The sequence below is a fragment of the Neomonachus schauinslandi genome, chromosome 15, assembly GCF_002201575.2.
Source record: "Neomonachus schauinslandi chromosome 15, ASM220157v2, whole genome shotgun sequence".
Classification (NCBI taxonomy): Eukaryota; Metazoa; Chordata; class Mammalia; order Carnivora; family Phocidae; genus Neomonachus; species Neomonachus schauinslandi.
The window spans coordinates 34,743,142-34,765,608 of NC_058417.1; the positions used below are offsets into that span (position 1 = coordinate 34,743,142).

Below are 22,467 nucleotides of genomic sequence, written 5' to 3' on the forward strand. Positions count from 1 at the left end.
GCAGGGTCCCCAGGTCTGAATTAAAATTGAGAGCAGGGAAGCCATTCTTTTCCAGCCAGCGCCGTTTCCCTGCTTCCTGGACCAGCCACATGCCCGAGCCTGTGGTTCCCTGTGTTACCGATGCCCCGGCCTTCACTCCCTCAGCCCCAGGCGGTCTTAGCACCCTCTTCCTGATCTCAGACCACAACATCCCCTGCCCCTCCCTTCCAAACTAAAGGTCTCATAAACTTGATGAGAAAGCCAGCCCACCTGGGCCCAGCTGGGAAATGTACAGATACAACCCACCCACCCACCCGAAACCTGGGATCAATGCCTGGCCTTGGGGTGGGTGATCCCCAAGCTTTGGAGAGTTTCCTGTAAATTTACCTCCATCAAAATGCAAAATGTAGACAAAGCAAGGGTTTAAAAGCCAGTGGCACCCTCACCACCTAACACTCCTAGTGGTTGGAACATCCTGAGCAACAGAAAACCAGAAGCCAGCCATGGAGGAACCTTAAATACCACCAGGGAATGTTCTGAGCCAACTATGACCCCCCTCTAGAGGCAATGGGTGAAAGGAGCTTGGAGAGGGACTAGCTCCTGATCAGCAAAGACAACAGACCTTTGTCCATCCTCCACCCCACCCCCAGTTTCCTCTGTGTTAGCTGGCACACTGCTGGGGGCTAGCCCCGCCCCTCCCCCTCTCAAACACAGACAACAACCCCTGCTGGGCAACCCAGAGCTCAGACCCTGCCTGCCTCCCTTCCCCTTTCCACAGGAATCCGGACACCGTGGCTGGCAAGTGGACACACAGAGATCTGGTCAGCCGCGGCAGGACTGCCCACAGGACCAGAGCCAACCAGGGCTGGTCCCTAGTAGCCAGGACCTGACACCCCCCCCCCCATAGTCCTGGGGCCACTGCCCAGGTGTGGCCTCTGCCAAGTACACCTTGGCGCCACTCTGGCCGCCACCCTGAGAGACCCCTCAGGGGCAGGTCTTGACCACTGGGGGTGGGGGATGAGGAGATGAAGATATTTTAGGGAGATGAAGGGTGGGGAGAGGGGTGGGAAGGGGGGAGATGGTGCGACTGTGCTCTTTCAGTTGTCCCACTCGGGGCCTGTGGTCGTCAGGTGTGTCTGTCAGTTCTGCGGGTCGCCCCCCACTCCCCGCCCCTGTTCCCACATTTCTGGTTAGCCTTCAACTGTGGAAAAACGGGACAGGAGTGCCGGGGCCAGAAACTCAAGCCTGGGGCAGGGAGAGAGGGGCGGGGGAGCAGCCCCTGCGACGACGGGGAAGGAGCGCCCATCTCCTTAGGGTTGGCCCGCTGTCCAGCCGGAAGGGGGAGCCCGCCGCCAGAGCGGCTCTCACGCTCGGCGGGCGCCGCACAACGGTGCCATTAAAGCGCCGCCGGCCGGCCGACCGCGGCGAGACTCGCGTCCGGCCGTCCGGCCCCGCTTCCTCCCTCCCCGGGGCCAGGGCGCCGCGCCGAGTGTGCGGGGCGGGGGGGGGGGGATGGGGGGGCGGTGGCATGGGGGCGCGAACTTGTGCAAACAAGTAAGTTCGGGAACGCCTCCCTCTCCGGTGTAAACTCGGGGCTCTGGAGGCACCCGTACCTCCAGCCCCCAAAGGATGGGGAAAGGAGGTGGGGGATCGGGAGGGAGGCAGGATCCGAGCGCAGGGAGAAAGGGGGCCGGGGCTCCGGGACGAGGCCCCGGGGAGTCACGGCCCCGGGGCCCCCGCACGGTCCCCAGCTGGGGGCAGGGCCCCACCCCTCCCCGTCGAGGGCGGGGGCGCATCTCTGGGCGGGAGGGAGTTAAGCCCGGTGGCCTGGATGCTCCACGTAGGAGCTGGCTCCAGCTGCCGGCTGCGGTCAGGGCCACCGTATAAAGAGGGCGGGAGCCCGGAGCGCCGAGAACTTGCCGCTGCCCGCGCCCCGCCGCCGCTGCCCCCCAGGCCCCGGCCCCAGGTGTCCCAGCCATGGCCCGTCCAATGCTCTTGCTCAGTCTCGGCCTCCTGGCCGGCCTCCTGCCGGCACTGGCCGCCTGCCCCCAGAACTGCCACTGCCACGGCGACCTGCAGCACGTCATCTGCGACAAGGTGGGGCTGCAGAAGATCCCCAAGGTGTCAGAGAAGACCAAGCTGCTCAACCTGCAGCGCAACAACTTCCCGGTGCTGGCCGCCAACTCGTTTCGGGCCATGCCAAACCTCGTGTCGCTGCACCTGCAGCACTGCCAGACCCGCGAGGTGGCGGCCGGCGCCTTCCGCGGCCTCAAGCAGCTCATCTACCTGTACCTGTCCCACAACGACATCCGCGTGCTGCGCGCCGGCGCCTTCGACGACCTGACCGAGCTCACCTACCTCTACCTGGACCACAACAAGGTGACCGAGCTGCCCCGGGGGCTGCTCTCCCCGCTGGTCAACCTCTTCATCCTGCAGCTCAACAACAACAAGATCCGCGAGCTGCGCGCTGGCGCCTTTCAGGGCGCCAAGGACCTGCGCTGGCTCTACCTCTCTGAAAATGCACTCAGTTCGCTGCAGCCCGGCGCTCTGGACGACGTGGAGAACCTCGCCAAGTTCCACCTGGACAGGAACCAGCTGTCCAGCTACCCCTCGGCGGCTCTCAGCAAGCTGCGGGTGGTGGAGGAGCTGAAGCTGTCCCACAACCCCCTGAAAAGCATTCCTGAGGGTGCCTTCCAGTCTTTCGGCAGATACCTGGAGACCCTCTGGCTGGACAACACCAACCTGGAGAAGGTGAGCTGCTGGCCGCAGGGCTCTGCCCTGGCTCCTCTTCTGCCTCGAGGCACCGCGGGTCCGGGGCCACGGCTGGGCACCATCCCTTCTCCCCTAAAATTGCTTCTGTCTCTCTGGCTAGCTCCAAGGTGAGGAGCTCTGCCACCTCTGTCCCTCATCTTGCCTCATCCGCACCCTAAAGCCTGCCCTGCTGTCCCTGTCCCTAGTCTAAGCCACTGCTCTCCGAGGCTTCCCACTTATAGACGGAGCTGGGGCTGCCCTGGCCCCAGCGATGGCCCCTAGGAGGCATGTCCAGTGCTCCCGAACCCCCTGCTGTGGGCAGGAGCCCCCTCTTCCTGTTGGGCCGTCCATCCCTCCTCTGCTGTATTTTTCCTGTCTCCAGTAAACCTACCACCCCATAAAGGAAGGTTTGTTTATTGAGAAGTTTTCCAGAGGAGCTGGGCAAATCAGGCCCACAAAGAGACCCTGTTCTTGGTGGGGGGGTGTCCATGTGTGCTGAGGTGGGGTGGGGGGCTGGGGGGTGAGGGGAAAGCAAACAGCCGAGGAAGAAGACCTCCTCCATGTCCCCCAGAGGCCCTGGCGAATGTCCTCCCTCTTCCCCAGCTCACACACATCCACACCGCACTGCATTCCCAGGTCCATTTCAGCTGAGTGGGGCCCAGGAACCAGGGGCTTCCCCAGGTTGCAGGGAGGGCACTCAGGGGCTCCATGAAGGGGCAAAGGCGAGAGCCACATAGCACTGTCAGCCTTTGGCACAAGACTCCAGGTGTCTCCCCACGGGGAAGACTGGCTGTGCCTCACTACCCCCCAGACCACTGATGGCCCTTTGCCCACCCTGGTCACCAGACCCATCTCCCGGCTGCAGCCTTGCTCAGTCCTTTCTGCCCTGTGATACCCAGATGGGGCTGCCCGGGGTTGGGGCGGAATCCCTCCTCGGGACTGGAAAATCACTCTGTGTACAGGGGCTTCGGCCAGGAGGTTTGGGTGGGGACCAGGGCAAGGTGTAGAAGACCGTCATCAGAACAGTCTGGTTCCAGGGAACTTCACATCCCTCCCTGAGCCACAGGCACAGGGATGAGGGCAGAACCATACCTGGATGGCAGCCAACCTTTGTCTGGGGGGCGTGGAGCCCGCCCATCTTCAGCCTCGGGCCCCTCCAGAGATAAAGTCAGAGTTCCCTGTGGCCCACCAGTGCCAGAGTGGCCTTTTAGTGGGGGAGCAGGGACTGATCTGGGGCAGGGGAGGCCAGGCAGGACTGTGATGCCGGGGCCAAGATGTGGGCACCAATAGAATGTTTCCTCTGGAGCCATCCAGCCTGGCCAAAGGCTCCACCAAGGAGGCTCCACAAATAGCCTCTGGCAAGCAGTGAGGACAGAGCTGGGGGAAGTCCCAGGACCCTGGGGCTGCAGGGAGCCTGGGCCCATTGCCCACCCCACCAAACACTGACCAGCTTCACCGGGTGCCAACTCAGGCCGCTGGAGCCCAACTCTGGCTGCCTCCCCGGTCCCAGTGTTTGTGCAGGGAGCGTGGTGCCAGGGGAAGAGGAGCTGGGTGTGGTCCTGCCGCTACTGTTTACTTGCTAGTGTGACCCTGGGCAGGAGACTTGACAACCCCCTCCCGCCTCCCCTCCCCCGCCCCATCTGCATTTTGGAAATACAAGCACTTATCTCAGTATGATCAGATCATCTGAGACAACCTAGTCACCCTGAAACTCCTCAAGGAGCCACTGCCCTCTGGGACCATAGGGCTGGGAGAGGCTGGACCCTGGGGCTGGGGGGCTCACTCCTGTCTGCCTCACTCCCCAGTTCTCGGACGGTGCCTTCCTGGGTGTGACCACACTGAAACACGTCCATCTGGAGAACAACCGCTTGAACCAGCTGCCCTCCAACTTCCCCTTTGACAGCCTAGAGACCCTCACCCTCACCAACAACCCCTGGAAATGTACCTGCCAGCTCCGGGGTCTTCGGAGGTGAGAACAGCCCCCTGTAGCCCCCCAGAATGCGCTCTCATGGGATGAAGCGGAGATGCCCTGGCCCCGCATGGAGACATCAGGGCCATATGTCCTAGATCTGCTACCTAGTAGGTGTGGGAGCCTAGGATTTTGTCACACAAAGATGACGGTTCCAGGCCATCCTAGAGATGAGTCCATCCTGGCCCCCTGGCTCGCTGTCCCCTCCCCGGGCACTCCCACATCTCTCCCCCAAGCCCAGCGACTCTCTGTCTCTCTAGGTGGCTGGAAGCCAAGACTTCCCGCCCTGATGCCACTTGTGCCTCGCCCGCCAAGTTCAAAGGTCAGCATATCCGTGACACGGACGCCTTCCGCGGCTGCAAGTTCCCCGCTAAGAGGTCCAAGAAAGCCGGCCGCCATTAAACAGGTGGGGGACGGGTGGGCAGGTCCCCCATTCCCTTCTCGGGGCTTCTAGCAAGGGAGGAGGGTGTCCCCACAGAGGGGCATGCAGACCCTCCGTTTGTGTAGGGAGAGGAGGGGGAGGACAGGGGCTCCCCTTCTAAAGGGGAAAATGACACTGCCCGGGACTCCCACCATTCTCGGCAAGCCTTGTCTGGGTTGTTGGACTCCTGACACCGAACTTTGCCTCACCACAGGTCCTGACCCAGCCGGTCCTGGTGACCGGCCTCTGCCTTCAGCTGGAGAAACTACTGACCTTCCCACCTCTGACCCCCACCTTCTCCCCACAGCCTCTGCTGGCGCACAGAGCTGTCCACATCTAGACACGTCCTGGCAGGGGGACTCGGGCGCTCCAGCACAAACCCAGCTCCACCTCCTGGTGAGAGCTCCATCACGCCTGGCCCCACCGCCATGGCTCCTCTCAGAGACGCTGTTGCCAAGACCCCAAGTCCTTCAGAACCAGAACAGGGTAGCCATCAGGATGGCCACCCTTCCAGAATCCTCTTTCCCTCTGCTCCCCTTACCTTGCCATTTGGAAACAAACATCAGATCCTTGCCCCACCCTTTGCTTCCAGAAACAGTCTTGAGCCCATACCCCAACTCCGCCAGCCCCCCACCCCCCACCTGCCAGGACACTCTAGCAGGACACTGGTGCTTTGCCGCATACACTCCCGTGCTGCACTTCTTTCCCAGATTTTCATAAATATAAATTTATGTATATGTAATATTTACTCCCCTGTCACCTATTTCTTTTTTTTTTTTAAGATTTTATTTATTTATTTTTGCAAGAGAGAGAGTGAGCGAGCATGCATGAGCAGGGAGAGGGGCAGAGGGGGAAGCAGACTCCCCGCAGAGCAGGGAGCCCGATGCGGGACTCGATCCCGGGACCCCGGGATCCTGATCTGAGCCCAAGGCAGATGCTTAACTGATGGAGCCACCCAGGTGCCCCCTGTCACCTATTTCTATGATTGGCCAGCTGCCAATGAGGTCAGACTTTCTGACATCTGCTTTCTGGAATGAGGGCCAGCTGAGAGGGTCTTCCTTGGAGATCTGGTCTGAGCTCCTCCCCACACCCACCAGTTCGCACCCCAGCGCGGCCTGCCCCCTGCCCACAGCCCCAGCCCAGCCTCCGTCCACTCACCACCAGCTCCTTCATGTTCAGCTTGTCAATGATGGCTCGGATCAGCTCTGGGGGTGCAGGGGACCCAGCAATCACACCTGAATCAGAGAGAGGACTGACGCAGCTCCCCACTTCTCCAGGCCCAGTGGACCCCCTTCACCTGCAGCTCCTTCTAGAGAAGAACATTCCCCTCTAACCCTGGACTTATTCCTACACCTGGCAACTGGCCTTAGGCTGGTGTCCAGGGACACTGAGGATTTGCCTCCCTCCCACCCACTTTTCTACAGTGAGCTTTTTGCCCCCTAAATAAAGGACTGGGCACATATCTAGCTCAGCAATCCTGGCCTGGCCACCCTTGGCCCTATCCTACCTCCACGCATGGCCGAGATGTCATAACTGGAGAAGTCTGGCTGGTTCAGAATGTCCACAAACATTGTGGGGGTGCCATACAGTAAGGAGCCTCTGTGTAAGGTGGGGGGGGTGTCTCAAAATCAGGCTTGGAAGGGGAAGGGAACTCCCTCTTCTCACCCATCCCACCCTGAACCTGCAGTAAGGGCCAAGGCTGCATATGTGGGAAACAAGGAGAAGCTCTTTGGAGGCAGGAACTGGTCCTCCCATGGGAGTCTCCCACTACCCCTGGTCTCCATTTCTCTGGGCTGAAGGGAGGAGACATCTCCAAAAGGGATCAGGGCCCAGGAGTGAGGAATAGGAGGGTCTCATCAGCCCCTGGGGGGGGCTGCCCACTGATGCCCACCTCTCTTTGCTGATGGCCTCCAGCGCCTTCTTGCCATCAAAGGTCGGAGAGGATAGGATGAGGGTGGCGCCATACATCATGCTCACCATTGTGCCCCCCACAGAACCCAGGCAGTGGTACAAGGGGCTGGGCACAACCATCCGTGATTCCTCCGGCGTCTGGGGTTGGAGGTGGGAAGCCGGTTCTATCCTGGAGCCCAAAGCCCCAGGGGCCAGTTCGTCTAGCCAGCAGGGGGAGCCCAACAAGACCCTCCCCCCCCCCCACCCCGCCCCCTGCAGGGCCTGGGCTAGGCCCCTCACCTTCAGGTGCATCCTCAGCCTTTCCCCTATCAGGTTGGAGTTGTTGACAATGTTGTAGTGGGAGAGGGTGGCCCCCTTGGGTCTGCCTGTCGTCCCCTGATAAGACAAGCAGGTGATGCTTGGCCTCCTGCTCCCCATCTCCTTCCCTGCTCTGGGCCCTTGTGTGGGAGAGCCCTGGAACAGGGCGTCAGGAGACGGGGACTACTGCCCCAGATCCATTCATTCACTGAACACGTGTTCGCAAAGGTTTAGCATGCGCCTGCACGGTGCCGGGTGTTAGGATCCAGAGGTGTGGAAGGTAAGGTCTCTGTCCTTATGCCACTCATAAGGTTGCTCAGAGGACTCTGTGGCCCACCAGCAGATTCCCACTCTGGGCCTCAGTGTCCTCATCTGCTAAATGAGGAGGCAGATCTATCAGCTCTGGCCTGTGGTGCCAATGCATCCGGCCCTGGGCTGAGGATGAGAAGGCGAGGGGAGGGGGGCATGTGACAAGGACACCAGTGGCTGATGTGTTCCAGAGCACAGAGGACAGCTAGGGCCAGCCCCAGGAGGAGGGTGTCTGCACTCCGGACCTCCTTGGTCTTGGGCAAGGGTCACAGGGGTGGGCAGGGGGTGGCATGCCAGCCTGGAGACCTCTGCCCTACCGAGGTGAACTGGATGTTGATGGGGTCATGGCAGGACAGGAACTGCTGGTTGTACCGGAGCTGGGCCAGATGCTGCTCTTTGCCTCCAGAGGCCACCACCTCATCCAGGAGCAAGGTCCCCGGCAGAGGGTCGTCCACCGAGATGACCGTGGTCAGGTCTGGGAGCCTGGCGGTTGGGAGGGTAGCGAGAGTCAGAGCCTAGGAGACATGAGCCTCATCCCTGAGGGTGCGGGGGCCAGGGGGCCACACCATGCACCCTTCCCAAGGGGGGACACCCTCACCTCTGACTCTTCAAGTCTCCTGGCTGGGCCCTCTCCAACTCTGGACAGATCTGCTTCAAGATGTGATAGTATTGTTGGGTCTTGAATTGCTTGGGGAAAGCGAGGGCTTTGCAGCCTACCTGTGGAGGTGGAGCCCCGCCCCCCCAGCACGGTCAGCTGGGGGCTCCAGGCCGGGGCTCTGGGGTAGTTCTAACAGTTACGCTCGCTCACACACACGCACACCACCTCACCCAGGCACTTCCGCCCTGACACACACACACACACGTGCCCCCTCAACACACGCACCAGCCTTGCGTCTGACCAACCACCCTCTCAGACCCAAGCAAGGACAGACTCTGGGTGTCCCCCACCTGTGCATGCCCTCCCCGACCCCCCATCAACCCTCTGGCCGTGCTGGCCAGACCCCTCCCCTAGGAGCGGGTCCTACCTTCTTGAGGGCATACTCCAGCTCCATAGCCTGATAGGCTGGGTTCACAGAAACCTGGTGGAGACAGCAAGGGGATGTCAGTCAGTGTCTTGGCTCAATCCTGTCCCTCTCGCTGCCCCTCCGTTCTTAGGAGGCACAGAAACACCATGTGGTCGGAGGCAGTGCCCTACACTTCCAGGCCTCCTTGGGGGGCTTCAGAAGAAAGCGCTACCCTCTGGTGGTTTGGGGCCGAGGAGCTGGGGAGTCCCCCTGAAATATGCACTCCCTACACACTCAGCTGTGCCGGGCAAGCCCCTGCTCACCAGAATGATGCCCGCCTGAGCGGTGGCCAGCTGCATGAGCACCCATGCATAGGAGTTGGGTCCCCACATGCCCAGCCGGTCGCCCTTGCAGAGGCCGATACTCAGGAGCCCAGAAGCAGCTTTGTCCACCTGGTGTAAACAGACAGGGCACGAGGGGTGAGATGCGGGCAAGCAGGAAGAGGCCCATGACTCCCACCGCAGCCCGTGGCCCAGGGGTTCCCATCAGAACCTGCTGGAAACGAGGGACAGGCAGATTCCCAGGCCGCAGTGGGCCTGGGGCTATGCATAGCTAACAAGCATCCCAGGAGGGAGCGGTGCAGGTGACATCAGGTGCAGGTGGCCCCTTCTGCCTCAGCCCTGTCCCTGCCATCCCCTGGGGTCCTCAGGCTGCCCCAGCCCCCTGCCCCACAGCCAGCTGCGGCCCCTGCAGCTCTACCCAGCCAGCGCAGCCTGGGGGCTAGCACCTGCCTACTTCCGGGGTTCAAGACAGGGACCCACCTCCTCCTTGAGCTGGGCAAAGGTCAACCTGATGCTTTCCTGGGGGACGACCAAGGCCTCTCTGTCAGGGACCCTCTTTGCTGTGGCTTCCAGGCACTGCCCCACAGTCTCATGGATAAGACCACGTTTTGTGAGGCCCTGGACGTAGCTGAGGCCTCCAATGGGCAGGGGGATGGTGTTATCCGCCGCTCTGGAACTGTGGGGAGACAGGGTTGTGTGGAGCTGGACTCCATCGTGCCAGGCCGGGCCTCTCTGGTACCCAGGGCTGGGAGGGAGGTTGCTTACAACGTGGCAGGGGCTGCTTTAGAAACAGCCCGACCCTGCCCCATCCCTGTCCCCATCCCCAGGAACCAGGACCCAGTAGAAAGGCTCAGTCATTCTATAACTCTCAAACTGTACTCAAAACAAAACAAAACAAACAAAACAAAAACCCAAAACAAAACAAAAAACCTATCATTTTAAAAGCAAAAACAGAAAAGGCCCCCAGAACTAAAAGTATCACACGGTCGGCTTAGGCCTGCGTGTGTTTGCTGGTCCCTCTGGGGGACAGGGGCCGTGCTCCCGCTGAGGTCTCATGGGGAGGGGTGCAACAGGTCTCAGACCCTGTTCCCATCAGAGAGGGCGTGGTGTGGGGCCTGAGGACCAATGCTGACCATGCGGCGCTGCAGCTGCCAGGCTAGAAAGACCATGTGTCTCTTCTGTTGATTGACTGCTTGGGTCTTGGGGAGAATTTCTGGGAAGAACAAGGTATGCAGGGCGGAGGAGAGCAAAACGGGGTTTCCCCACCAACGGGAGAGGAGCCTGCTGCCATCTTGCAGGAGGTGGGTCACGAGGCAGGCTGACGGGGAGGCTGCTCAACCTGGCTGCTTTGGACCAGGGAGCCGAGGATGAGTCCCACAGTGGGGACACCTGCTGCAGCTCTGTGGGGAGTGGGTGAGCACCAGGCTGGCATCGGGGATGGGGGGGGGGGGGTTGGCGGGGGTGTCTGAGCTCTCATCCCGGGTTGCTGCTGGCTGGGTGGGCAACTGCCACAGACACCTTTGGTGTCCCATGTCACCCCCATGGAGCATCTCTGGTTTCTCCTTGGGATTCTGTCTGCTGCGGGGGGCTTCAATTCTCCCCTTCTGCAGCTGGACAGATCTGGGAGGCGTTTGTCCCTTCTCAGAGGTCCTGGTGGGTCAAGCCCTTGCTGCCTTGGCTGTGACCTCGACAACACTCTGTGCTAGCTTCTCTTCCGGTCTCTTGCTCCTCACTTCCGCTTCCAGCAGTACCGACCACGCACAGTCCTCGTTCCCGGGGGAATCCAAGTAAAGACGCAGGGTTTCTCCTCCCTAGGCCTCCGCTTCCCCACCTATGAATAGTTTGAGGATTGGACACACTGGTTATTCTCAGGTGAAAGGGGGTATTATCAGGGCGCCTGGGTGGCTCAGTCGTTGAGCGTCTGCCTTCGGCTCAGGTCGTGATCCCAGGGTCTTGGGATCGAGCCCCGTGTCGGGCTCCCTGCTCCACTGGAAGCCTGCTTCTTCCTCTCCCACTCCCCCTGCTTGTGTTCCCTCTCTCGCTGTCTCTCTCTCTCAAATAAATAAATAAATAAATCTTTTAAAAAAAAGGGGGGGATATTATCTAAATGATCTGGTTAATCTTCTCTTTCTTTTTTTTTTTTTAAGATTTTATTTATTTGACAGAGAGAGACACAGTGAGAGAGGGAACACAAGCAGGAGGAGTGGGAGAGGGAGAAGCAGACTCCCCACCGAGCAGGGAGCCCAATGCGGGGCTCGATCCCAGGACCCTGGGATCATGACCTGAGCCGAAGGCAGACGCTTAACGACTGAGCCACCCAGGCGCCCCTTCTTTTCTCTTTTTTTAAAAAAATTTTTAATCCTTTTTTTTTGGTCAGAGAGAGTGCGAGCACAAGCAGGGGGAGCGGGGCAGGCAGAGGGAGAAGCAGGCTCCTTGGGAGCCCAACGTGGAATTCGATCCCAGGACCCTGGGATCGTGACCCGAGCTGAAGGCAGATGTTTAACCGACTGAACCACCCAGGCGTCCCTCTTTTTTTAAAAAAATAGGCTCCACGCCTAGGGTGGAACTCATGACCCTCAGATCAAGACCTGAGCTGAGATTAAGAGTTGGACAATTAACTGACCGAGTCACCCAGGAGCCCAGACCTGGTTAATCTTTTTAAAGGATTGTGGTGAGCCACCTAGGCCACGTAATTCCTGCAGGTGAGCTGGGGCAGAAAACAGCCCAGAAAGCAGGGCTCTAAGGTCCCATGAGGCCCCACACCCTATCATCCACAGGCTGACAAACCTAAAGAACTGTTGAGCAGATTCCCAATGGTCACTATGACACCCCTCAAAAGGGATCGCATACCCCAAATCCCTACCTCACAGGCATGCAGTCGAGGGCGTGCATGTATGCCCACTGGGAAACAAGCATGCTCTTTTTCTTGGGGTTTGCCAAAGTGATGGTTGTAAGAACAAGCATGTGGAGAGAACCTGCTTAAGAACAAACTGAACACAGGGCTAAGTAGGGAGAGAGAGACAGAGACAGAGACAGGAAGACACAGCAACAAACTTCATCGTAAGGTTTTGAATCTCTAGGCCCAGCCACATGTGATGTCTACCTTCCTCTGGACTTTTCACTGCCAAAAGTCAATACATTCCCTCTTTAAATTTAAGCCAATTTTGGGGGAAAAAAGCCAAATTCCATTTGTAACAACAAGGATAAAGCTGGAGGATGTGATGCTAAGTGAAATAAGCTATACGCAGAGAGACAAATATTGCATGATTTCACTTATACGTGGAATCTAATAAATGAGCAAACAAAGAATAATCTGCTTTTATTTGCTTACAGCTGGCACATCCTAATATACCTACATTTTTCACATTCAGTGGATGACCAGGGCCCTCGAAGCCCTGGCAGGTGGCCTCCCATAGCCCAGCATCGGGATCAGGAGGCAGCAAAGGGCAAATCTCAGCCACCTTAATGGTTTTGTTGTCAACAGAGCCTGACAACAGGCTTCCTCTTATTCTCACAGTGACCAGGTGTCCTATTTTGTTTTGAACCTGGGTTCCTCCTCATTTGCTGTGGATTTCAGACCAGACGGTATCCTTCTGGAAATTCTAGTTGGTAAGTCAATAGGTTGATTTATGTGAAAAAAATAAATAAATAAAATAAACAAAAAAATAAACCCAAAACAAAACAGAAAACAGAAAAGAAGTCCATTTCAGTTGTCACGTGTATTACATCCCTTATCTTCATGGCAGCTCTGACAGGTGCTGCAACAGAGGCCCCAGTAAGCCTTGGTCCTTAATAAACCACCCTCTGGGTGTTCAGCTGGCCTTGGCCACGTGGACTCCAGACCACATTCCCAAGCTTCCGTCGAAGGTACTGTGTGCAACTTCCCTTACCGGGAAGGAGCATCTTCTCTTTGTTCTTCACTGGCTGGAATGTCATCTGGAAGAGAATGGCAGCCATCTTGGGCCACCTGGTGCGCTCAGACACCGCAGAGCTGACGAGGCTGGAGATGGACAGCCGGGCCACGGGTTGGCCATCTCCCAGAAAAAGAAACTCCCATCTCCTCGAAGCCACGGTGAGAGGGGGTTTCTCTGACATACACTAAGCAAATCCTGAGAAGTGCAAGTGGGCAGCATGAACTCCCATTCTCCAGGTAAAGAAAGTGGAACGCAAAGAGGCCAAGTGGGCTCCTCGGGCTGGTAGTAGCTGGATCTGCAGCGGAGGACCCTCCCCCCCAAACAAATCGGGGAGAAAAAGTGGGTGGGCAATTCTGTTCTTTAGGCTTTGGATGTATCCCCCAGATTGTTGAATCTCCATTTTATTTTTTTCCCCAATTGTTTACTAATTGATGTCAAGAAACGGGGATTGGAGCAGGGCAGGACTGAAGTGGACACAGGCCACTCCTCCAAAGGACTTAAGAGACCTAGAAACTCTGGATGAATGCCCTTTGCTCATAAACATAAGAACCACCCATCGTTTTGAAACCCCAAGTGCAAACAGAGTTGATTCTACTTCCCTCCTTCCTCAAACACACCCCAAAGGCCTTGGGCAAAAAGAGGGAGCCACTGTTTTTTCTGTTCTTAAACAAAGTGGCAGACATTCCATCTAACCCTGAAAAAAACACTAGAGATGTGCTTTGGGGACAAGTTGTGGTTTTCGTTTGTTACCATTATTTTTTTAAATTTGGGTGGGAAGCGTAAGGAGTTGGAAAAGAGCCAGCAGTCCCTATGGCTCCTAACTCAAAGAACTGAAGTCTGAGAGTCCTCCCCTCATCTGCAGTCACCCACGGTGAAGCAGAGGAACCTCCTTCTGACATTTGGTCAGACGATCAATAGTAGCCTAACGCTGCGTCCCATGCCGACGTCATTCACTCGTTTCACCTCATCATGTAGGCATTTATATCGTCTCATGTCCTCGCAGAACGGTGAGTATGAGAGAATAAGATATTTTGAGAGACAGCACATTCACCTAATTTTTATTATAGTATATTGTTATAATTATTCTGTTATTATTGTTGTTAATCTCTTAGGTGCCTAATTGTAAATTAAACTTTCTCATCAGTATGTATGGATAGGAAAAAGCTTTGTATATATGGGCTTTGGTACCAGCTGTGGTTTTAGGCACCCACGGGCGCTCTTGGAATGTATCCCCCATGGATAAGGAGAGACTACTGTCAATATTTAGTGAGGCCTTCAGCTACTTGGGTTGGGCATCGGAAAACATATAAATCAGCCAGGTGGGAGCCATGAACTAGAGACAAAGCCCCACCTCGAAGGTGCCCTCAGAGAGTTGGCACTTGAGAATTCAGGCCCGCATCTGCTGTCAGGAACCGAGGGTTTGTTTTTTGTTTTTTTTTGTTGTTTCTTTGTTTTTAAGAATTCTCTTGACCTTTTGTTGTTGGCAACTAATGTGTTGACGGTTTTATCCCCAGTCACTAAATTTAGTTTATGAATCATAAGTAGAGCAACACTAGCTTAAGCCATAGGAGAGTTTTCTTTTAAACTCTGTATTGAAGTATACCTCCTTATAATTCCTTATGTGCATTATTTGGTGACACCTGGAACGTAAGAGGTGCCTGGAACGTAAGAGGTGCTCAGTGGAATGACCAAATGAGTGAATTATAAATAATGCACATAACGACCCAATTAGCAAATGAGTGAAGCACTTGAATAGACATTTTTCCAAAGAAGATATATGGTCACCAAGGACATGAAATGCAAATGAAAGCCACGGTGAGCTACCATATTGCACCCACTCGGAAGGCTAGAATCAAAAAAAACCAAAATAACAGGTGCTGGTGAGCATGTGGAGAAATTGGAACCCTTGGGCATTGCTGGTGGGAATGTAAAATGGCAGCCAATGTGGAAACCAGCTTGGTGCTTCTCCAAAAAGTTAAACATAGAGTTACCATATGACCCAGCAATTCTGCTCCTAGGTGTCAACCCCCCAAAATTGAAAACAGGTGCTCAAATGCAGACTTGTACATATATGTTCATAGCAGTACTATTCACAAAATAGCCCAAGATGAAAACAACCCAATGGTTCCAGCAATGGATGAATAGATAAACAAAATGTGGAATATCCATACAATGGAATATTATTTGGCCATAAAAAGGAAATGAAGTATTAATACCCACTACAACATGGATGAACCTTGAAAATATTATAAGCAAAAGAAGCTAGACACAGAAAGCCACATAAGGTATAATTCCATGCATATGAAATGTTGAGAATAGGCAAATCTATAGAGACAGAAAGTAGGTTATGTGATTGCTTAGGGCTGAGGGGAGGGAAGGATACAGAGGGGATAGCTAAGGGTATGGAGTTTCTTCCTGAGGTGAGGAAAAGGTTCTACAATTGACTGTGGTGATGGTTGCACATATCCATGACTGCACTAAAAACTACTGAATTGTACACTTTAAAAAACAATGTGGATAATTCCACTCCTGAGGATATATCCAACAGAATTCATGCATGTGCTCACCAAAAGACAGGTACGAGGATTTCTGTGTTATCTCCAATATGGAAACTACCCAGATAAATGCATGGTGATTTACTATTTGCCTTTTATATGGTAACGACAGCAAAAGAACCATGACTATACCCAACAATATGAACGAAACTCATAAAGAGAAGTTAAAGAAGCCAGATAGAAAAAGGTATATACTGTCGGATTCCATTTCTGTGTACAAAACAGGCAAAAGTTATCTGTGCTGTTGGAAATCAGGAGAGTGGCTAACTGGGTGCTGGTTATATGGGTGTGTACAGTTTATCAAAAATTCACCAGGGAAGCACTTAACCTATGTGCCCTTTTCTGAACCCATGGTATACCTCAATACAGAGTTTAAAAGAAAACTCTCCTACGGCTTAAGCTAGTGTTGCTCTACTCATAATTTGTAAACTAAATTTAACGACAGATTGTAGCCTCTATTTGCCATGTTGCCACAAAAATAAAAGCATCACGTGTCTCTTCTGGGCAAAATCCATCCATCCATTGATAACTAATGCTGGGCAAGCCCAGCAGACACATCTGTTGGTGATCTCGGTCCTAGATATTACTCTAAGAAAGGAAGAATCTCCTTTCTGAATGCAGCAGGATCTTACTTCCTGAGAACGCCAGCAGATGGGAAAACAGTGTTATGTGTCCGCCATACGATTCCATGGTACACTGTGACTATTGGCCTAACCAACCTGTCTCCTACCTGGATGCGCGTCCCCCGGGTTCAGCACCGAGCAGCTCAGGGCATGTTGTTTGTTGTTTAGAATATGGCTCACTGGACGCAAGGCTGTGGTACAGAAGGCAGCCCCCAACTGGAATATGGCTCCAGCTGGAAACCAGAGCCGGGATAACTATCTGCTTTACAATGTCATCTCTAGGAATGTCTGTAGAGGGGTGCCTGGTGGCTCAGATGGTTAACGTCTGCCTTCGGCTCGGGTCATGGTCCCAGGGTCCTGGGATCGAGCCCCGTGTTGTGCTCCCTGCTCGGCAGGAAGCCTGCTTCTCCCTCTCCCGCTCCCCCTGCTTGTGTTCCCTCTCCCACTGTCTCTCTCTGTCAAATAAATAAAATCTTTAAAAAATAAAAAAACAGACCAAGTGGCATTGACACATGAGACACCAATCTGCCACACACACGGAGCAGAAGGACAACACGACGGCAGGTAAGCATAGGAAAAGATGTGCACGTCACAAATCAGAACAGAACAACCATGAGACATTCGTTGCCCAAGCAATCAGCAAAGGTGGAAAATATTGATGTTGTAATGTCTGCAACTTATTTTCAAGTGGTGCAGAAAACTATGGGGTGCATGGTATGTGTGTGTGAGGGGGATGTGGGGGTGTATATGTATGTGTGGCATGTGGTATGTGTGTATGGTGTGGTGTGTGTGTGTGTGTGTGCGCGTATGGTGTGTGTGCCACGTGTTATATGCAGACAGAGAAAGGGTGGGTATGGAGGGAGAGACCTACTCTCTGGCACTTTCGCAGCTGGTATTCCAACTTCAATCTTTTTGGTCATTCATCTGGATTATTCTACCACCGGGCCCAAAAAGCTATTATTTCAAAAATCACGAATATATTGAAAATAATTCAATCTGTCTGATTCTGTAATAAATGGAAAGTCATTACAGGGCCAAATATAACAAATCAGTAATCCTCTGCCCAAACCAAAGATTGCTGTCTTTCTAGAGGAGTCTAAGTCTAATTTCAAAATTCACGACAGGTATTCTTGTCAAAGAGTACTCCCAGGCCATCCTGGAGAGCAGTTCCAGCTAGATGAGAACTCATCCCCGCCACAGGAGCCAGTCTGTGGTATCCTCGGCTCTGAGCAGCCAGTGCGTCAGCTTATCCCGGGAAAAAGAGCAGGGGGTACTCAGCAGAGAGCCCATGGATTATAACGCTGCCCTCAGTATTGCCCACCTAAAGCTTCCTAACTAGAGAAGATTAATAACATGACTATTAATCCTGACATGAAAACAAGAACGATTGATAACACAGAATGTTGGCAAGGATATGAAGAAATGGACCAGAGTGTAAATTGGCACAAGATTTTCAAAGGACAGTAAGGACAGAAGCCATAATACTGCTTATGTTCCAGGACCCCTGCCCGCCCTTTCGAGTTGGGACTTCCTGGGAATTAAAGAGGGAGGCTGATTGCAAGTCAAGAAGCATTTATATGTCAGCATTTCTGCCAAACTGCTTAAAGAAATCTCATAAGGAAAGACCTGAATCTTTAAGGACCCAGCAATTCATACGTGGCAAATTCTTTTCTCACATTAATATCCAATTTGCATTAAATTTGGGTTTTGTAATTTTGTCTTTTTTTATAAAGACGGCAGCCCAAATTATATAAGCTTCAGAACCCCCAAATTTGGATCCCTTCTGATTTAGGATATGTTAGGAAATGTTAATATCTATTAACATTTGAATATGCATATCCTTCGGCCAGTCATTCTATCCTAAAAAACAAGCAACAACAACAACAACAAAACGAATGAATGCCTAAAGGTATGAATAAGGACATTAATTGTTGTTTAGCAAAGAATTGAGAAAAAAACACTTTATTTCTGGGGGCGCCTGGGTGGCTCAGTCGTTAAGCGTCTGCCTTTCGGCTCAGGTCATGATCCCAGGGTCCTGGGATCGAGCCCCGCATCGGGCTCCCTGCTCGGCGGGAAGCCTGCTTCTCCCTCTCCCACTCCCCCTGCTTGTGTTCCCTCTCTCGCTGTGCGTCCCTCTGTCAAATAAATAAAATCTTTAAAAAAAAAAAACAACACTTTATTTCTGTAAGTAAGGGATTAGATAAGTAAATACAGAGCATCTGTACAAAGGAACCCTATGCCATTAAAAAAAAAATGAAGACACTCTCTATATTTAATGAGATGGAAAATGTCTAATACATTTTAGGTGAAACAGCGCATTTCAGAATAATGTGAACTGAGATACTGATGTGTCCTAATGCCAATTTTCTCCTAAATACTCCATTCATAGGATTTCTTGCCATCTTCATAGCCACTCCCTGACCAAGATACATACCCACTTTCATATGGGAATGAAGCTCAAAGAAATGCCAGTAAGTAGCCAAGCTGGGATTCAAACCCTAGACTTCCAAGGCCTTCATACAATACAGTGAATCTCTGTAGAGCCTCATGGCTTGAAGAGAGCTTCCAAGTGTGTGTTCTATGATCATCAGTCTTGGACCATCTATACAAGGATTGTTCTTTTTTTATTTTATTTATTATTCTTTAAAGATTTTATTTATTTGACACACAGAGAGAGTGAGAGAGCACAAGCAGGGGGAGCATCAGAGGGAGAGGGAGAAGCAGGATCCCAGCACCCTGAGATCGCAACCAGAGCCGACGGCAGACGCCCAACCCACTGAGCCACCCAGGCGCCCCGCCCCTATTCATTTTTTATGAATGAAGAAGCAAGAGGTTTATTTTCTTACGGTTCCAAATCTGGTGGGGGGCACCCCTGGAGCCCTTTCTGTGTGTGTTGCTCTTTAAATTACAGCCCTCTACAGCCTCCCCTGGGGGCCCTGTGGGGTCTAGAGCCGCAAACTGGGGGCCCTCTGAGTGCCACGGGTGCATGAAGAAATATCCCCACTGGGCCCCCACCTCCCAGACCTCCAGCACACGCTGGTCCTTTTCCGAGATTTCACTGCCTCTGATCTCACTGTCCCGTTCTCATGTTCCAGCTCCCTCATCCTGGCGCCAACCACCTGGCTGGGCCCCATAACTGCCTAGCCAGTTCCCTGATGACACCAGGCTAGAAAGCCTTGTGCCCCAGCATTGGCCCTGCCCAGTCCAGCCTGGCCTTGCAGCGGGACCTAGACAGAATACAGGGGCTGGCTGGTTTGGGGAGCTCCCGTGCATTCTGGACGTTCCAGGGCTGGTGACTAAAGTCTGGGCTAGAGGCCACCATGGAGGCCAAGGATCAGTCCTGATGGGGGCAGAGCTGGGTTAAGGGAGGCAGGCACACCGGGACACCTATGCAAACACATCGGCAGAGTCTACTTGGGGAAGAAGCTCTTTCGCCTCCTGTTACATATTTCCTGCTGGGAGGAGGTGCTTGGCACAGGGACAAGAAGCTTGCAGGTGGATCTTGCCCTTGCTGGGGGCTGGAATGACCCAGGTTACCCTGGGCAAAGCTCTTAATCCTTTCAGAAGCCACCAAGCAGAGAGGGTAACTAGATATGAGGGCTCCCGGGGACTGTGGGAACACCCCCCATGCTGAGGCGGACCACTGCTCCCCTGGGCAAGGTGCCATGTCAGCCACCAGCAAGAAGGCTTTAGAAATGAAATTGAATGCAGTGGCCTGTCTTTGTTCCAAGTCATGGGCTGGCCTCTGCCCTTCCCCCCCCGCTACAGACATTTGATGCCAGGCTGGTCCCCGGGGCCCTAAGAAAAACATAAATCATCAACAAAGCTAAAAGACAAGCAGCTGCCTGGGTGTAAGAGACCAGGGATTAGCATTCAGCTTGTATTTAAAGCAAACAAACTCACGAATCCAGAAGGACAAGTAATCTAATGTAATAAATGGGCAAAGAACATGAACGGAAAATTCACAGAAGACATTTCAAAAGAGCCCAGTCTCACGGCTAATCAGGGAAATGTCCATTCAGCCCACAGTTCGATATGCTTTGGCTCCTACCAGAGGAGCAAACGTTCCAATGTTCGTTTGGCAACGCTAAGCATTTGGGAGGATGTGGGGACATAGGACTCCAGGTTGCTACTGGTGGTCGCAGTGGCCCATTCTCTCCAGGGCCATTTTCAGGAAAGCGGGAAACGTCAACTCTTTAACACAGCAGTTGCGCTGCTAGAGACATAGTTACATAGTGGAAAAGGAATAATCCAGACCTATAATGTCCGTGTAAATAGATCTTTAAGACATACTGTTGAGAGAAAAAAGGAAGGGCATCCGGTGCAACTTGCGCTGAGATTATAAAAGTCCAAGTACTGGGGTGCCTGGGTGGCTCAGTCGTTAAGCGTCTGCCTTTTGGCTCAGGTCATGATCCCAGGGTCCTGGGATCGAGCCCCACATCGGGCTCCCTGCTCTGTGGGAAGCCTGCTTCTCCCTCTCCCACTCCCCCTGCTTATGTTCCCTCTCTCGCTGTCTCTCTCTCTGTCAAATAAATAAATAAAATCTTTAAAAAAATAAATAAAAGCCCAAATATTGTTTATGGGAACAAAAAGTAGGAAAACTGAAAGCACTTATTACTTGCTTGGTGTGATTTGAAGTGCTTTTCAAATGATAAAATATACTGTTTATGGATTGGAGACATATGAAAAGCAAAAAAACACACTCTGACACGACACACATTCAATTTATGACATTGGTTCTCAGTGACAGGCGGGCCACAGGACGGCTCTAAAAGGGACTTGAACTTGATCCATATTGTTTTATTTCTTTTATGTATAATTTTCTGTAACAAGTATGGCTCTATGTTAATTTGGAATGGTAGGTACCTAGGTGTTTGTTATTTTATCATGTGATTATGGTTAATTTTTTTCTTCCGCCCCCCCTTTTTTTTTAAAGATTTTATTTATTTGAGAAAGAGAGAGAGAGTACAAGCAGGGGGAGCGGCAGAGGGAGAGGGAGAAGCAGGCTCCCTGCTGAGCAGGGAACCCGATGTGGAGCTCGATCCCAGGACTCCAGGATCATGACCCGAGCCGAAGGCAGATGCTTAACAGACTGAGCCACCCAGGCACCCCAATTTTTTTTCTTCCATATAAAATATTTATGAAGGAAAATACAAGAGGGTTGATGAACTCCCAAGAAGGGCACCTAAAACATTCCAAAGATGGAGCAACTTCCTGGCACGGACAGAGGGAGACACACTGGTCCTGTCGTGTGAAGTGCCAGGGCAAGACCAACATTTATGTGATGAGAAAGAGCCCCAGTCTGTCTCTGAAGTTTACGAGCTATACTCACAGGCAAGCCTCCGTCCTCAGTCAACACATTCCCTCCTGTATGAGACACAGTTGTAACTACACGGACCAGCGCATCTCCTAGTTCGTGGCGGAGAGGCAGGTTCTCCTCTTTCATCCCCCTTGCACACCAAGCTTCACACCATCACTCTCCAACACACCATTATTCTAGCCCCTGGACCACTCAGTGATGCACGCCCTGTGGGGCTGTGTCCTCTCCTCTCCCTAAGTTGCACAAAGACACTAGGCTGCTGGTTCACCTGGGAGTCGCACTTGACATGGGAGTGGAGATGGCCAGTGCTTGGACAGGAGAGGACAACTATGAACCTGTAAGAGCTGTCTGTCCTGAATTAGAGTTATAATTTTTAGGTACCTGCAGAGATTGGTGACACATTTATACCAGCGACAACATACAGCTATTGTTCAAGAAAATGAAGGTGCTGAGTGACAGGTGAAATCCAAACAAGAACACTACTGAATGGTCATTTTCTTAATTGATGGCACAGAACGACTGACGTTTAAAAAAGGAATTTTGATTTAAGTTTCTTAGGAAAAAAAAACCCCTCAAAATAGATCAGTCTTTTTTTTTTTTTTAAAGATTTTATTTATTTATTTGACAGAGAGAGCGAGAGAGCACAAGCAGGGGGAGCAGTAGAAGGAGAGGGAGAAGCAGGCCTCCCGCCGAGCAGGAGCCGGATGCTGGGCTCGATCCCAGGACCCCGGGATCATGACCCGAGCCGAAGGCAGACGCCCAGCCATCTGAGCCATCCAGGCGCCCCAAAATAGATCAGTCTTGCATGTAAAACATAAAACTACAAAATATTTAGAAAATAAAAAACCATGGGAGAAAATCTTCAGGATCTAGGGCTAGGCAAAAAGTTTTTAGATTTGACACCACAAACATGGTCTGTAAAATTGATAACAGGGACCCATAAAAATTAAAACTTTTTGCTCTGCATACAACCCTCTTAAGAGGGTGAAAAGATGGGGCGCCTGGGTGGCTCAGTTGGTTAAGCATCTGCCTTCGGCTCAGGTCATGATCCCAGAGTCCTGGGATCGAGTCCC

General features: G+C 53.1%; 2 protein-coding genes across 5 annotated transcripts in view; one reads left to right on the top strand and one right to left on the bottom strand.

Annotated features, from left to right (window-relative positions):
- ACSF2 (acyl-CoA synthetase family member 2) overlaps window positions 1-22,467 on the bottom strand; it is a 34,079-nt gene that overhangs the window by 3,766 nt on the left and 7,846 nt on the right. Inside the window, exons 2-10 of one of the 3 annotated variants that reach the window (XM_021704531.1) lie at window positions 9,463-9,658; window positions 8,980-9,093; window positions 8,663-8,692; window positions 8,236-8,354; window positions 7,955-8,120; window positions 7,311-7,406; window positions 7,012-7,169; window positions 6,628-6,719; window positions 6,279-6,355 (exon numbers count right to left, since the gene is read on the bottom strand). In XM_021704531.1, coding sequence (XP_021560206.1) covers window positions 6,279-6,355; window positions 6,628-6,719; window positions 7,012-7,169; window positions 7,311-7,406; window positions 7,955-8,120; window positions 8,236-8,354; window positions 8,663-8,692; window positions 8,980-9,093; window positions 9,463-9,658 — 1,048 coding nt within the window. Of the gene's footprint in view, window positions 1-6,278; window positions 6,356-6,627; window positions 6,720-7,011; window positions 7,170-7,310; window positions 7,407-7,954; window positions 8,121-8,235; window positions 8,355-8,662; window positions 8,717-8,964; window positions 9,094-9,462; window positions 9,659-22,467 lie in introns of all 3 variants that reach the window. The other 2 variants (XM_021704530.1, XM_021704532.1) reach the window with 2 other exon arrangements.
- On the top strand, window positions 1,913-5,850 carry CHAD (chondroadherin). Of its 2 annotated transcripts, none has more exons than XM_021704533.1 (4): window positions 1,913-2,730; window positions 4,536-4,699; window positions 4,960-5,105; window positions 5,428-5,850. In XM_021704533.1, the coding sequence occupies exons 1-3, from the start codon at window positions 1,957-1,959 to the stop codon at window positions 5,099-5,101; spliced, it is 1,080 nt and encodes a 359-aa protein (XP_021560208.1). In that variant the 5' UTR covers window positions 1,913-1,956; the 3' UTR covers window positions 5,102-5,105; window positions 5,428-5,850. The 2 variants fall into 2 exon arrangements, with proteins under 2 accessions (XP_021560208.1, XP_021560209.1); XM_021704534.1 differs by lacking the exon at window positions 5,428-5,850 and adding an exon at window positions 5,335-5,363.

What these genes read in the sequence shown, in the direction of transcription:
- CHAD (XM_021704533.1), top strand. Translation starts at nt 1,957, where the DNA reads ATGGCCCGTCCAATGCTCTTGCTCAGTCTCGGCCTCCTGGCCGGCCTC. An exon ending in ACAACACCAACCTGGAGAAG is followed by an intron (nt 2,731 to 4,535) that starts GTGAGCTGCTGG and finishes CTCACTCCCCAG; the next exon opens with TTCTCGGACGGTGCCTTCCT. An exon ending in CAGCTCCGGGGTCTTCGGAG is followed by an intron (nt 4,700 to 4,959) that starts GTGAGAACAGCC and finishes CTGTCTCTCTAG; the next exon opens with GTGGCTGGAAGCCAAGACTT.